The sequence below is a fragment of the Anolis sagrei genome, chromosome 3 (genome assembly GCF_037176765.1).
Source record: "Anolis sagrei isolate rAnoSag1 chromosome 3, rAnoSag1.mat, whole genome shotgun sequence".
NCBI classification, from domain to species: domain Eukaryota; kingdom Metazoa; phylum Chordata; class Lepidosauria; order Squamata; family Dactyloidae; genus Anolis; species Anolis sagrei.
Genome location: NC_090023.1, coordinates 160,211,663 through 160,225,391, shown reverse-complemented (window position 1 = coordinate 160,225,391; position 13,729 = coordinate 160,211,663). Strand labels below are relative to the sequence as shown.

At 39.9% G+C, this 13,729-nt stretch overlaps 1 protein-coding gene across 1 annotated transcript in view; it reads left to right on the top strand.

Annotated features, from left to right (window-relative positions):
- The window catches only part of OPN4 (opsin 4), a 92,782-nt gene extending 81,902 nt beyond the window's left edge, over positions 1-10,880 (top strand). The window contains exons 11-13 of the mRNA XM_067466253.1: positions 2,872-2,907; positions 4,808-4,846; positions 9,331-10,880. Of these exons, the coding sequence (XP_067322354.1) occupies positions 2,872-2,907; positions 4,808-4,846; positions 9,331-9,618 (363 nt within the window). The 3' untranslated portion in view covers positions 9,619-10,880. The remainder of the gene's footprint in view (positions 1-2,871; positions 2,908-4,807; positions 4,847-9,330) is intronic.
- Positions 10,881-13,729: the final 2,849 nt, after the last annotated feature.

The window sequence follows — 13,729 nt, the reverse complement described above, 5'->3', positions numbered from 1 at the left end:
TAGAAAACACAGTATTTTCTGTTAGTCATGGAGGTTCTGTGTGGGAAATTTGACCATTCTATCATTGGTGGGGTTCAGAACGCTCTTTGATTGGGTTGTTGTAGGTTTTTCTGGGCTATATGGCCATGTTCTAGAGGCATTTTTCTCCTGACGTTTCGCCTGCATCTATGGCAAGCATCCTCAGAGGTAGTGAGCTCTTTGATTGTAGGTGAACTATAAATCTCAGCAACTACAACTCCCGAACATCAAGGTCTATTTTCCCCAAACTCCACCAGTATTCACATTTGGGCATATTGAATATTCATGTCAAGTTTGGTTTAGATCCATCATTGCTTGAGTCCACAGTGCTCTCTGGATGTAGGTGAACTACAACTCTAAAACTCAAGGTCAATGCCCACCAAACCGAGTATTTTCTGTTGGTCATGCGTGCCAAGTTTGGTTCAATTCCACCGCTGGTGGAGTTCAGAATGCTCTTTGATTGTAGGTGAACTATAAATCCCAGCAACTACAACTCCCAAATGACAAAATCAACCCCCCCCCCCCCATTCCATCAGCATTCAAATTTGGGTGTATTGGGTATTTGTGCTATATTTGGTCCAGTGAATGAAAATACATCCTGCATATAATATATTTACATTACTATTCATAATAGTAGCAAAATGACAGTTATGAAGTAGCAATGAAAATGATTTTATGGTTGGGGGGTCACTACAACATGTGGAACTTGTATTAAGAGGTTGTGGCATTAAGAAGCTTGAGAACCACTGATATATTCAATGGTGTCCGTTATGTGCAGCGACAAAATAATTTTTTTAATACTTCTATTTTAATTTTTAATTTTATTGTGTATGAGAAAGAAAAACAGAAAAATTTATGTATTTATGTATTTACCATATTTATATACCTCCTTTCTCAGCCCGAAGGCGACTCAAGGCGGTTTACAGTTGGCACAATTCGATGCCCCCAACAACATAAAATATAATTAAAAACCTGTCTGAATGCATCATACCTTATGAATCTGCTAGGACTTTAAGATTGTCCGGGGAGGCCCTGCTCTCGATCCCGTTTGCGTCACAAACACATTTGGTGGGGACGGGAGACATAGCTTTCTCAGTGGTGGCCCCTTAGCAATATAACACCCTTCCTGGGGACATTAGATCAACCTCCTCTCTCTTAACATTTCGGAAAAGAGTCAAGACTTGGTTGTTTGAAGAAGCGTTTGAAAATGAAGGTAACTGACATAGGAATTGGAACGACTGGATGACGAGATTGGACAACATTCTTATTAGGAGACGAAACTGATGAAATAAATAAATAAATAACTGAAATAAAATACAAATCATACAGTAACTAATAAAAATAGTACAAATACCACATCAGTGGCAAACTCATTACCCTCTACCCCTAAGCCCACGAACGCACCAGCTAAGACTTCTGACACTACTCCGTGTGGAACATGTATCTATATTTGTCTTCCTTTCCAGGTATCATTTTTTTTGCAAATTCCTCATTATTTTCTCCCCAGATATTATTCGTTAGGTTGATTGTTTGAATATATTCTAATAGTTTTTCTTGCCAGCCTTTAATAAATAATTTTCCCCCTCCCAAAATTCTGCTATTGTTATTCTTGCAGCAGCAAAACTGTATTGGCAGGTTTCTTCGTCTCCTTGACTGATTCTCTCTCTAAATAATCCTAAAAAGTTTTTCTTAACCTTTTTAGTGATCATTTCATTTGTTTCTGTATTTTTGGGCATGGCCTCATGTAAGCTGCACCGAGTCCCCCTGGGGGAGATGGAGTGGGATATAGATAAAGTTATTATTATTATTATTATTATTATTATTCCCAAGATTCATTATCAAATGGGACTATTGTGGATATATTAAAGTTTGTCCACATTACAAACTTTATAGTCGTATTTACCTTATCTTTAGATGTCTGAACTGTATTCCAAATATTCCACTGAAGTTGTCAACTGCTGCAAAAAACCACAACAGCAATGCCCCTCAGAATACACCATTGTCATTTGTTATACAAAATTAGCCTGTTAGAGATAGGTAGAATATGTTGTGAAGTGTGCAAAAATATCTAGGCCAGTGTTTCTTAACCTGGGGGTCGGGACCCCTGTGGGGGTCACGAGGGGGTGTCAGAGGGGTCACCAAAGACCATCAGAAAACATAGTATTTTCTGTTGGTCATGGGAGTTCTGTGTGAAAAGTTTGGTCCAATTCTATCGTTGGTGGGGTTCAGAATGCTATTTCATTGTAGGTGAACTAAAAATCCCAACAACTACAATGCCCAAATGGCAAACTCTATCAGTGTTCACATTTGGGCATATTGAGTATTTGTGCCAAGTTTGATCCAGATCCATCATTGCTTGAGTCCACAGTGTTCTCTGGATGTAGGTGAACTATAACTCCAAAAACTCAAGGTCAATATCCACCAGACCTTCCCAGTATTTTCTCATGGTCATGGGAATTCTGTGTGCTATGTTTGATTCAATTCCATCATTGATGGAGTTCAGAAGGCTCTTTGATTTAAGGTGAAATATAAATCCCAGCAACTCCAGGATTACCAAATGACAAAATCAATCACCCCCAATCTCACCAGTATTCAAATTTTGGGCGTATCGGGTATTTGTACTAAATTTGGTCCAGTTAATGAAAATACATCCTGCATATTTACATTATGACTATTTTAACAGTAGCAAAATTACAGTTATGAAGTAGCAACGAAAATAACGTTATGGTTGGGGGTCACCACAACATGAGGACCTGTACTAAGGGGTCGTGCATTAGGAAGGTTGAGAACCACTGATCTAGGCTAAGATTTGATTCTGCTGCTACTCTATCTCTTGTCCTCCCTCTTTTATAGACTTCCGTGGATGCCGATGACATTTCTATGGTGGAGGTGAATATCGCAGATTACTGTTTTCCTATCGTAGGATGACAAAGTAACATAATGCTTTCAGGAGCTGGACAGACAAAAGGAAAGAGAGCGAGAAAAAGCAAACTCCAGTCAAATTTTATGTTTGCACTTGCTAATAGAAATATTCAAATTACACACTTATAGAAAATAATAGGGAACAGTGTGTTGTAGTTCTGTAACCAGCTTCTTCTTCTTTTGTACTGTAATGTAATAGTCCTGAAAGTAATCATGTGAGTAGTATTATACATTATTAACTTTCACAACTATTTCCTTTTTGATGTAAATATAAGTTCAATGCTGGGAGCATTGCCTATTTCATGAAACAGGCCATACAATGGCATATATCTTGATCAATACATGTAAAATAATTGTTGAAAAGCATGGCTTGCTTTCTTCAAGGAGTCTTTTCTCATTATGTGGCTTCCTTTCCCTAGGACACAGGTCCAATCCCACAGGAGGAAGGCTGTTGTTGTATGTTGTTTATTTTCATTGTATTGTTGGGCTTGGCCTCAACAGCTGGTGTCCAAGGTTGGATCAACACTGCCCTATATCCCAGGGTCTGATCTGCTTTGAACTAGATTATATGAGTCTACAGTACCAGATAATCTGGGATAAACAGAAAATCTGGGATCAGATCCTGGAATGGGGGCAGTGTAGATCCAGCTCTACTTGTTAATAGTGTGGTCTTTAATCTGAATTTTAAATTGCTGTCCAAGGTGCTGACACTGTTTGGGGGACAGAGTTCAGCCTACTATGATTTATTTTCTTGTGTTTAAATTATTGTGATTTTATATTTTTTCTTGTATTTTATTTTTTATTTTTATATTTTACTGTCATTGTATGTTGTTTATTTGCATCGTTGTATTGTTGGGCTTGGCCTCATGTAAGCTGCCCCAAGTCCCCCTGGGAGATGGTGGCGGGGTATAAATAAAGTTTATTGTATTGTCGAAGGCTTTCATGGCCAGAATCACTGGGTTGTTGTAGGGGTTTTTGGGCTATATGGCCATGTTCTAGAGGCATTCTCTCCTGACGTTTCACCTGCATCTATGGCAGGCATCCTCAAAGGTTGTGAGGGTAAGGATGCTCTGAGGATGCTTGCCATAGATGCAGGCGAAACGTCAGAAGAGAATGCCTCTAGAACATGGCCATATAGCCCGAAAAAACCTACAACAACCCAATAAAGTTTATTATTTTATTATTATTCATTAAAGTTCAGACTAAAATCTGGAGGAGGTTCACTGCTCCACTGGTATGGAAGCCTCCAATCTAACTATATATCCTACCTCATATTGGCTCTCCTTATATTTATTTAATGGCAGAAAATGTGGAGCTTATTTAATAATGCATTTCTAAGTCCTACATTTAACCAACACTTCATTAACTTATGATGGCTACCCTTCTTGTTCTACTCCAGCACAAAATTGCTGGCTATATGCCTAAAACATCCATCCCTCATTAGTTCTAACTACGTCCTGCAGTCTCCAACTACTATTTAGCAAGTGATTCATTTTCACTGTTGTGACTGACGCGTTGCTAGTGGAAAAGGGCAATTCATTCTCTTCCAGCCTCAGTTCCTAATTCTCAGGCTTGTTGCCAAAGTCAGATCTCAATCCAACTACACATGCATACAAATAAAACTGCAGTTCCATACATGTTAAAATATTCAGCCACACTTATATCTGCATAAGTACACATTGGATTAAGCTCTACATTTGCATCCCTCTGCTGTGCAAGTTATTTGGGGCTTCAGTGGAATTGATTTACCTCTGAATAAAGATACATTGTAACAGACTGGTTTTCAATATGTGTGGGTAGTTAACAATATAGAAGTGTGTCCCCATGAATGGATAATTTCATACAACTATCAATTCTGTTTGTGTAGGACTTACCCTTTGGAGCCTATAACCTTGAAGATAGTTTGGTAAGTTTTGTTCCAGTTTTGTTTGTTTCAAGAAACTGTGGCATAAATGCTTTGTGTCTTCATTAAGATGAGCTCAGGAAGTGTATTTTGAGTGAGGAAGAACTGAAACCCTCAGAGTAAGGAGTAAAAACAGGTTCCTGGACCATCTTAACAGCATCCACCCAAACACCCAGTTCACCATGGAAAAAGAAAATGAAGGAAGACTGCCTTTTCTAGATGGCCTAGTCATCCGCAAATCAGATCAACAATTGGGTCACACCGTCTACAGAAAACCCCCACACACAGATAGATATCTACAAAAAAACTCCAACCATCACCCAAGTCAAAAAAGAAGCACCATTAAAGCTTTGGCAGACCGTGCAAAAAGAATATGTGAACCCCACCTCCTCCAAGATGAACTGAACCACCTCAACTGGGCTCTACAGGCCAATGGATATTCCACCTCAGACATCAGAAGAGCTGCAAGACCAAGAACAAGCCATGAAAATAAAGATGAAGATCCACCCAGAGGAAAAGTGTTCTTGCTATACATCATTGGGAACCACTGACCGCATAGGGAAGATGATGAGGAAACACAACATACAAACAATCTACAGACCCACCAAGAAAATCCAACAAATGCTATGTTCAGCAAAGGACAAGAGGGATCCTCTCACTTCTGCAAGAGTCTACCGTATACCATGTAGCTGTGGACAAGTCTACATAGGGACCACCAAACGCAGCATTGCCCAGACATGAATCAAGGAACATGAAAGGCACTGCAGACTACTTCAACCAGAGAAATCAGCCATAGCAGAGCACCTGATGAACCAACCTGGACAAAGCATTTTATTTGAGAACACAGAAATGCTGGACCACTCTCACAACCACCATGTCAGACTACACAGAGAAGCCATTGAAATACACAAGCATGTGGACAATTTCAACAGAAAGGAGGAACCCATGAAAATGAACAAAATCTGGCTAACAGTATTAAAAAAAACTCTAAAATTGTAACAGCACAACAACAGAGAGGAAGCAGGCAGGGACATCTAATTACCTCTCAACAAAAGTTTGCTCCAGGCACAGTCAGGCCATTGTATGCTAATCAAGGTGGTCAGTTGAAACATTCACACTTAGCTCCAGCAGACAAGAGTCCTTTGTTTCACCCTGGTCATTCCACAGATATATAAACCCTTTTTCCTAGTTCCAACAGACCTCACTACTTCTGAGGATGCTTGCCATAGATGCAGGTGAAACGTCAGGAGAGAATGCCTCTAGACCATGGCCATATACCCCGAAAAAAACTACAACAACCCAGTGATTCTGGCCATGAAAGCCTTCGACAATACATTAAGGACTAAAAAAATTGGCAAATTACCAAAAATGCCTTCATCCATAGTCCACAACATGCTAGCTAGTGGCAACTAGTTTGCTTCCTTGTTAGTAGGATTAAACTTTGGGGTTTAATCCAAACTTTAAAGAAACTACCAAAAGAGCTGAAGCTAGGCACAAAATAGATCCAGAACCCTGGGTAGTTCCTTTAAATTTCAGAATAAAAACCAGAATAGACTCTCTGACCCACTAAGACAAGATCTACCAACACTGCCCTGAGCATTGCAATAATGAGCATTTTATATGGATATCAGAAGGTATAAAAAGATATCTTCAGCCATCTTAATTAGGTCTGGGTGAGAAAGGTGATGCAGATACATATTCCCATCAGCTACAGTTGAACATGAAATTTCATTAGTGGTTTGGACTGACCAGCTAGAAATGTCCTGCTCTGGATAAAAGACCTATGGGAGATTAATTCCATGTGCAAGTGATTTGATTCAATAACAGTTTGGCACAATGATGATAGTGAATGCAAACTGAATAGTTCTAATTTCCTAACCTCTCTTTTGTATTATTCTAGGCCTGGCCTATATTCAGCAGAGTCAGATAGTAGCATATCGAGTTAGTAAGATACACTACATGAGTTTGAACTGCAATATGTGCTTGTGTGACTTATTTTAGACAATGATATCTATATGTTTGCAAAAAAATTCCCTCCAAGTATTATCCATACCACAAGTATTATCCATGCCATAATATAGAAAAGTGATTCCGGCCATGAAAGCCTTCGACAAAACCTACAACAAAACCTACAACAACCCAATATAGAAAAGGTTATGATACATCCTTTCCCCATGGTCTGCTTGTTTTCGTCTTGCAGGCAGGAGAATTAAAAATGGTATATACTCCTATCTGAAGTCTGAAGCGGTTCAGTTCATCACCATTTTCCACTAAAAAGCTTGGGATTGTTAGATTAGCTATTTATTTGTTTGTTTATTTATTTATTTACAGTATTTATATACTGCTTTTCTCACCCGTAGGGGGACTCAAAGCAGTTTACACATAGATAATGGCAAAAAATTCGATGCCTTACAACTACAATAGTAAAACCACACTTTAAACATAAATCATAATAAAAAGAGTACATCACCAAATATCAAAAGAGTAAAACCATAAAACAATCTCATCAGTCGTCACCATTCCAGTCTTTGTTTCACTAAAAGCTGCATACATCTGTTGTCCGAAGGCCTGGTCCCAGAACCATGATTTTAATTTTTTTCTAAAAGTCAGGAGCAAGGGAACAGATCTTACCTCATTTGGGAGTGTGTTCCATAGGCGGGGGGCCACAGCCGAGAAGGCCCTGCTCCTCGTCCCCGCCAGCCGCATTTGGGCTGTTGATGGGAGTGAGAGCAGGGCCTCCCCGGATGATCTTAAATTGTGAGGTGGGACGTAGGGGCAGATGCGTTTGGACAAGAATGACCGTACCTTGAGAAGTCTGATTTGTCCATGGTAGTACATGCTCTGGTTACATCCCGTATAGACTACTGCAACGCTCTCTACGTGGGGTTGCCTCTGAAGACTGCCCGGAAGCTACAACTAGTACAACAAGCAGCAGCCAGATTACTAACGGGAGATTACTAACGGGAGCGGAGTACAGGGAGCATACTACTCCTCTGTTGCGCCAGCTCCACTGGCTGCCAATCAGCTTCCGAGCACAATTCAAAGTGCTGGTGTTGACCTATAAATCCCTAAACGGCTCTGGCCCTATTTACCTGTCTGAATGGATTCTCCCCTATGAACCATCAAGATTGTTAAGATCTTCTGGAGGGGCCCTGCTCTCGGTCCCACCACCTTCGCAATCGTGTTTAGTGGGGACGAGGGACAGGGCCTTTTCGGTGGTGGCCCCTTGGCTTTAGAACTCCCTCCCAATAGAGATTAGATCTGCCTCTTCCCTCCTGACATTTAGAAAGCAGGTAAAAACATGGCTTTGGGATACTGCATTCACAGAATGATGACTGAGTCAGTAACTACTGACCTTTCTGGCGGATGGCGATGAATTTGTGATTCTTTTGGACAAATTGATTTTTGCTGTAATTTGTATGAATTGTATGACGTGTATTTTAATGTATTTTATATTGATGACCTATAATGTTTTTCTTATTGTATTGAATTTTATGTTGTTAGCTGGCCTGAGTCCCTCCCCGGAGGTGAGAAGACCGGGGTATAAAAACTCTAAATAAATAAATAAATAAATAATAAGTAAGCTGGGCCCGAACCATATAGAGCTTTATAGGTCAAAACCAGCTAGCCACATTAAGGTTAGTTTTTACTTTAATGTTGTCATGTTCTCCAATATTTCACAGACAAAAAAACAGGGCACGTTTCCCAGAAACATCCAGACCTGATCAAGATAACTAATGTTATTACTGAAAATGCTAAAAGATGTTTCAACAGTTTAATGTTGCTCAGTCCTCCTGGCAACAGTACACGGGACAAGACTCTGCCCTCCCCTATGTATTCACTGAGTTAATGGAGAACAAACTACTTTTACACACTGAACTCAGTTTGCAGTGCCCTCATCTTTCTCTGAAAACCCTATTCTAATATGCCTTACCTTGTTTATGCCCAGCACTTTTTGAGTTTAAATTTGAATTATTACATTTGGCCCGGCCATAGGTTTTTAAATGCTGTATGTTTTGATATTGTTCTTGTTTATTGCTTATTGTGTATTTTCTGTTTTTGAGTTTATTTTAATTCTTTTGTATTGATTATTGTTATTGCTTTTGTTTATTGATGTACTGTGGACTTGGCCTCATGTAAGCCGCACCGAGTCCCTTGGGGAGATGGTAGCTGGGTACAAATCAAGTATTATTATTATTATTATTATTATTATTATTATTATTTATGAAATTAAACTGAGGATAGGGAAAAGAGAGAAGCTGGGGCATTTTAAAAGCAGCTCAAAGAATGAGCTGCTGTCAAAGCCATTTTCTTGCCTAAGCAGAGGAATAATCAGGACTATCCATGTTAAATGAATAGTGTTGGAGAATATACATTTTTAAACGTGTTAACTGTAATACTGCAGCACATTACTAACACATATATAGCAAAATTATTTGAAATTATTTTATACATCACATGTCTATATGTTCTCTTTGATATTTAAGACAGGTGAAGATCTGAATGCCTTTGGATGGAGAAGGGAAGAGACTTATTCCAGGCCATCTACTTCAAGCCAGATCCCCAGCATCATTGTGACTTTCAGCAATGTCCAGAGAACAGACTTGCCTTTGGAGTCTGGCTCTGGTGCCTTGTGCTCCAGGAACTGTGGCTATAGCTGGGAAAAGGATTCCAACAGCCGCCTTGAATGGTTGTGCCATGCGAGTGCCTTAGCTCCTACCTCTGAAAGAAATATGTGTCAGCTCAGCGTAGAAGATCTTGAAAGACAGGTTTAAACTGAGCGGCTACATGACAGGATGGGAAAGGAAGGAACAGTTTCTTTTCTTCTAAACATTCAAAGCCTGTTCTGTGATGCTGTGAAGAGTCAAAGGAGCTAATGCTCAATCCTTTTATGGCATTGTCATTTGTTTGCTATCTTGGTGATTATTCTGCTATTACCTTCCATTCAAGGAGAACAATATGATTCATTGAACTGTATGAGACTCCACGCAGAGGTGCCTGGAAGAGTAGGCAACCAAAATTCCACTTCTCATGACCTCAACAACGTCACCCTCCATGCATTTGTGGCATTCTCCTGTATCTAGATTCCCATCTTGCAGTGTGATCAACAGTATGGGGTGTGGCATCAGTATCCTAGTCTATTGCACTTTGCAGAAACAATCTAACCCAGGAGGTTATAGACAGACCAAACACTTCTCCCTACGAATACTGCATCCTCTGCCTGAGGAAACTGCCTTATCCTACTTAATGGTAGGGCCAGCTCTAGAAGCTGTTTACTCCTTTCTGTGGCTCAGAAATGGATGAAACAATTGGGACTAAAAAGCTGAAGTTTTATAAGTAGAGGAGAACAAAACTCACGTTGCTTTTCACACCAGGAAAACTGTAGTTTAAATAATCTCTTTGGAGATTATTGCATGAAGGTTGAGGTTTCCCCATGTTATTTGGCAGTACCTTTTGAGGAAACCCATGAATAGTCTCCTGAAAGCACTTTATTAAATGTTGACAGTATTGTGATAAGACACTAGTGCTGTTTCAGCAAAATTGGGAGAATCCCTGTTGTTGTGGGTATGTTGTGGACATCACTTTTCTCTACTCCATTTCCCTGCTTCCAGACTGTGGCCATTCCACTTTGGGTGAGCAGAAAAAGAGGACCTCCAACTGCATAGTCATTACTCCCTACCTTCAACCCATTCACTTTCCTTTTTTAAAAAAAAAAATATCAAGATAACCGCAATTTTGTAGTTTATCCTTAAAGTTTATTATAGACTATCTTTGTTGTATAAGCTTTTCCTCATTGGTGAAAATACTGCTGAGATTTTTTTTTTTTGTAAAGTTACTGCTTAATGTCTTCAACTACATTGGCTGATGTGCTATCACTATTGATTTAAGTATGATTGCCTTTGAATGTGGATGCATATTTTAATTATGACAAAAATTCACCTATGGTTCAGGTGGTCCCAGTGTCCCAAAACAAGGTTTGACACTGATAACCATACCAACCTCTGATAGCATAAATAATTAAGAAAAAGGCTGGGAACTGCAATATCCATATTTATTTTGCTGGAGGTACGGAGAAATTTGCACATGCTTGACAACCCAAAAGTACTTACTTACTTACTTAGGCGATCCCTTGTTTTCCAAGGATGATTGTCTTCCAGTGTTCTTGTGGGTCCGTATGTGGCTGTGGAGCCCTATTCTTGCTTTGCATCTTCTTCCACAGTGAAGGCATTGGTTTCCAGGTGGAAGGTGGTCTTGGTTGGGATTGGCTTGACACACCTTCCTCTTGGCACACTTCTCCCTTTTGCCCTCCATTCGTTCCTCTTCAAATTCTGCAGCACTGCTGGTCACAGCTGACCTCCAGCTGGAGCGGTCAAGGGCCAGGGCCCAAAAGTGTGCTACTGTGTAACTGTGAAGTCATGCAGTAATGAAAACACAAAATGGCCAACTCTCATAAGAACAACCTAAATCTCAAAATTGTTGAGTTCTTCAAGTAAAAAAATAATAATTAAAAAGGGGAAAAGGGGACATGCCTAGTAGAGGGTAATGTACAAGTTGGGAAAAGTGGTCTATGAGATGGTGTGCTAAGCAGAAATACGAGAGCACTGATAGGTGGACTGTGTGATAAGAAGAGGAGCTATGCAGGAATATTCTTGCTTTCTACTAGAATGGGTTTGTGATTTTTTTTATCATGTCAGGAGTGACTTGAGAAACTGCAAGTCGCTTCTGGTATGAGAGAATTGGCCGTCTGCAAGGACGTTGCCCAGGGGACGCCTGGATGATTTGATGTTTTTATCATCCTTGTGGGAGGCTTCTCTCATGTCCCTGCATGAGGAGCTGGAGCTGATAGAGGGAGCTCATCCGCCTCTCACTGGATTCGAACCTGCAACCTGTTGGTCTTCAGTCCTGCCGGCACAGAGGTTTAACCCACTGTGCCACTGGGGGCTCCACATGGGTTTGTGATGCCTGAATATGCTTTTAGCATACTGTCAGGTAATGTCCTTTGTGTTTGGCACTTCCATCCTTTCTCAGTTGAAAATATGGTTCCATTTTTGTTTCAGATCCTGGAAAGACACTCCCCATTAGTGAAGAACAGCTTTCCTACCAAATATATTGGACTATAGATCCCGTGATATAGCATATGCCTAGTATAGGCAATAGTAAGCTAGATGGACCAATTATCTGACTCTGCATGATATATATTTTTATTAAGCCTGATTCACAATAATTTTTTTCTGTGTCATTTCTATGCTGCCTCATTTTTTCCTCCTTCAGCCAGTAGCCCCGAAAGGAAGTGATGCCTTATATTGTGAGCCCCCTGATTTCAGCACTTAAGTATCTGATGCCAATTCAAGGACAAGGCTCAGATGGACAGAGCTATGTCTGCAGTTAGTTATTAGGTAGCAACAAATGTAGTTACTTCTATAATGAAACTTGAATGACTTTTGTTTTTGCTGCAGAGGAACTATAAAGTGCTTGTCGAATTTTCGAATGGTGAAAGCCTTGATATCATGATCCATATACATATTGATCTAGTCATACAATCATTTTTACAAGGATGGATTTCAGTCAGCCATCTATGGTCTCTCCATGACACTCTACTCTAGACATAACATTTTGTTGTTCATTCGTTCAGTCATCTCCGACTCCTCGTGACCTCATGGGCCAGCCCACGCCAGAGCTCCCTGTTGGCCGTCACCACCCCCAGCTCCTTCAAGGTCAGTCCAGTCATTTCAAGGATGCCATCCATCCATCTTGCCCTTGGTCGGCCCCTCTTCCCAATTCAAGCACCCAAATAGTTTTAATATTGTGACCAATTACAGTATTGGGAAGATCCATGTGGAAGTTATTTCAAAATGTCTCTGTATTAAAACTTTAATATTTATTATGGGCTTCTCTCAAAAATGAGCCAAGACATGAAGCTGTGTTGTGCCTTGATCTTGGCAACACAGGGATGAATGGAAGATATTCAAGTTTTAGGTGACCCCTCTTATGTCTAGTCAATAGGAACCAAAAACTAGTCAAATGAAACAATAAAAAATCTTAACATAAAAAGTGTACGACAAGTCATGTGGTATTTCCTGATCCACAAAAAAGCCTCTTTGTCACGCTTTCTCAGTGGCCTGAACAGCCAAGGAGTTCTGCTGGTCCATTACTTGTGACAGAAGCACTATTTGACAGTAGGTAGGATCACAAAAGCAAAAGGTTGTGTAAATTTTCATTGCCCTTTGGTACCAAACTGATCATGTAAGTAATATCTTATTATTTTGAATATCTAGATATATCTTCTTTTTGAACAATAAAATGTACATATAAACATCCACAAGCTGTCTGTGAGTTGCCAAATATCTGTGTTTCTTTGATTCTGATATCTTTACTCATTATTACTTTGATGCCAAAATGAAGATTATGAGAAGAAAATACATTTTTTTCTGAAACCAGGATAATTTCTTGTAAAAATAAAAAAGATGAAAGAGATCTATTAAAACTCCACCCTTCTTCTGTCAATGCAGGATATTAGTGTCTCAGAAAGAAGGTATACTGGATATTAAATTGATGAAAGAGAGATTCAGTAGTAAAGAGAAACTGTATTAGAAGAGCAGATGGGACTTTGCTCAACTGAGGTCCTAACACATTTTCTCCCTATCCCAAAGCAAATTTGAGTACTGTTCCATTATCTGGGCAGATTCCAAAAGGGTGCCTAGATTGAGAAGGATAATCCACTTTATGGGGGAGCAGCTTATCTGGCTAGTTATCTCCCTCCCCGCTTCCCATATTATTTAATATGGTTGTTTCGGTGACGGTGACATGGTGGGAGGTGTAACACGAAAACAGGGGGAAATGGTTTAACTCCTTCAACCCCTTCACCCCCATAAAATGGACAATCCT